The sequence below is a fragment of the Cyclopterus lumpus genome, chromosome 9, assembly GCF_009769545.1.
Source record: "Cyclopterus lumpus isolate fCycLum1 chromosome 9, fCycLum1.pri, whole genome shotgun sequence".
Lineage (NCBI taxonomy): Eukaryota > Metazoa > Chordata > Actinopteri > Perciformes > Cyclopteridae > Cyclopterus > Cyclopterus lumpus.
Genome location: NC_046974.1, coordinates 1,687,501 through 1,690,000, shown reverse-complemented (window position 1 = coordinate 1,690,000; position 2,500 = coordinate 1,687,501). Strand labels below are relative to the sequence as shown.

The 2,500-nt window shown below is 46.2% G+C and overlaps 1 protein-coding gene across 1 annotated transcript in view; it reads right to left on the bottom strand.

Moving 5' to 3' along the window:
- prdm6 (PR domain containing 6) overlaps positions 1-1,242 on the bottom strand; it is a 77,124-nt gene extending 75,882 nt beyond the window's left edge. The window contains exons 1-2 of the mRNA XM_034540716.1: positions 733-1,242; positions 549-684 (exon numbers count right to left, since the gene is read on the bottom strand). Of these exons, the coding sequence (XP_034396607.1) occupies positions 549-684; positions 733-1,242 (646 nt within the window). The remainder of the gene's footprint in view (positions 1-548; positions 685-732) is intronic.
- Positions 1,243-2,500: the final 1,258 nt, after the last annotated feature.

The following is a 2,500-nucleotide window of genomic DNA, read 5'->3' as shown; positions in this document are numbered from 1 at the left end:
TGCAAAACAATTTAAATGATATAAAATCATTATGAATTAAAAGCTGCGTCGTCAATAACACGTTCTCTGCAGGAATATTATACAAATATTACAGAAATAATTCATAATTTTATTATATCAATTCCAGAATAATTTAAAGAGATTAATTACACTTTAATAAAGCGTATTAAACTCTTGCAGATATATTTTAGAAATATGCACCAATAATTATTAAAGTTTCTACAAACTCTTTACTGAGTATCAGTATAAAACTATAGATTAGTACTAATAATTATCATATGGATATTTTAATAATAAATTCTTCAACTTAATTATAATATATTCATATAATTCTGCACATTTACAATAATATTAAACTGACACAGGTTTAAAAGTCGCCGCTGTGAAGCATTCAAAGGCCGACATCAGCGTCAACACACCTCTGATGACCTCCAGTGACCTGAGGTGTGCGTGTGCGTGTGTGTGTGTGTGTGTGTGTGTGCGCGCACGTGTGTGTGTGTACGTGTGTGTGTGTACGTGTGTGTGTGTGTGTGTGTGTGTGTACGTACGGTTGTTGAGCTCTCCCGTCTGGTTGCTCAGAGGGATGATCTCCATCCTCTGCTGTCCGTACAGGTAGTAGTCCAGCTCCTCCGACGTCAGCTTGAACCTGGACGGTTTGCTGCCCTCCTCTCCTCCTCCTCCTCCTCCTCCTCCTCCTCCTCCTCCTCCTCCTCCTCCTCCGCTGCTCTTCACGCTGGACGACACCACGCCAACCCCGCTGCAGCTCTGCTCTTTGGCCTGATGGAGAAGCCCCGCTGCCGGGTGTAGACCCTGCTGGTTGTCTGGGGGCACGATCACCATAAGGTCTCCTCCTGGTCCTGGTCCTCCTCCTCCTCCTGGTCCTCCTCCTGCTCCTCCAGGCCCGGCACACGCGGGGGCCAGCGCCTGCCCGAAGAGAGCGATCTGCTGCGGGACGGGCAGCTGGGAGAGCCCTGCCGAGGTGGAGATGGAGATGGAGGAGGAGGACGGCGTGAGAGCTGCTGCAGCTGAGGAGGAGGTAGAAGAGGAGGTGCAGTGCGTGGAGGCCAGGAGGTGGCTGTGCAGACGTGACGGGCGCAGGCCGTCCATGGGGATGGAGAGGCGGTCGGGTGGAGGCGGCGGAGCCTTCAGCTGCGCCTGAGGGAAGAGCTGCTGCCAGTGCTGCAGGTAGGACGGGTCCACCTTCAGGAAGGCCGAGCCGCCCGGGTCGCCCGGCTTCAGCATGGCTGGGGGGGGGGAGGTGTCAATCATCAGAGGTCAGGGTCATGAACGCAACACCACAAACATTTACAAACTGGAAGCCAAGTCACATTTGAGATGTGTTGTTTTACGGACATTTAACAGAGAAACACCGTATTTCCACTTAAAAATCTCTGCTGTAAATATTTAAGTGTGTCTGCATTTAATGATTTACTGAAGCTGATCTCATGTTTCAGCCTCCGTCACTCACGTTAAACTCTTATTTATATTTGATTTCTGCTGAACTGACTTACAGGTTTTTACCGTCAGCTCACACTTCACAAAAAAAAACAAAGTGTTGAATCACATCTGATCATGTTTCTACTTTGATCGTTAAAATAATAAATCAGAATTCACGAGAGATATTAGCAAAATGTCAACGTTCAGATTAAATGTAATCCGCACCAAAGTGTGTAAATCCTCTTATTGAAACATTTATTATAATAACATTTATTTTTATTTAATTTAAAGAGTCTGATTCCACAAGTTCTCCATCATGTTAATCAGCTTTAATTTACATTTAAAACAAAAAGATAAAAAGAGACTCAGACCTCCAACTTTAAATTAATTTACGATCAGAAGTTATCAGTAAATTATATTAATAACTGATTTTATTCTAAATAACATGAACTTCCGTTTGTTTGTTTGAATATATTCGGACTCTTTGGAGACATATTTGAGGTTCAGATGTTTCTCTTCTCATCAGCTCTTTCTAAACTCTCCACTTGTAATTAATGAATAAATAAATTCACATTATTTCAAAAATTGCGGTAAATTTGAAACGATGTCGGGCATCAGAGGGACATCCATAAATCTCAGAAGCACCTGGTTCCCTTCCAGCTTCATCTTTGGATCTGTTCCTGCTAATAACGACCTGGTTAACAGCGTAAACTGACTTCAGCCCGGTTGGAGCTCCTCTTCAGCCCGGTTGGAGCTCCCCTTTAGTCCGGTTGGAGCTCCCCTTTAGTCCGGTTGGAGCTCCCCTTTAGTCCGGTTGGAGCTCCTCTTCAGCCCGGTTGGAGCTCCCCTTTAGTCCGGTTGGAGCTCCCCTTTAGCCCGGTTGGAGCTCCTCTTCAGCCCGGTTGGAGCTTCTCTTCAGCCCTGTTGGAGCTTCTCTTCAGCCCGGTTGGAGCTCCTCTTCAGCCCGGTTGGAGCTCCCCTTTAGCCCGGTTGGAGAGCTCCGCTGGCTCGGTCTCGGATGGTTGCTTCAGCGCAGACTTTACGCACCAACAGCCGCACCGAA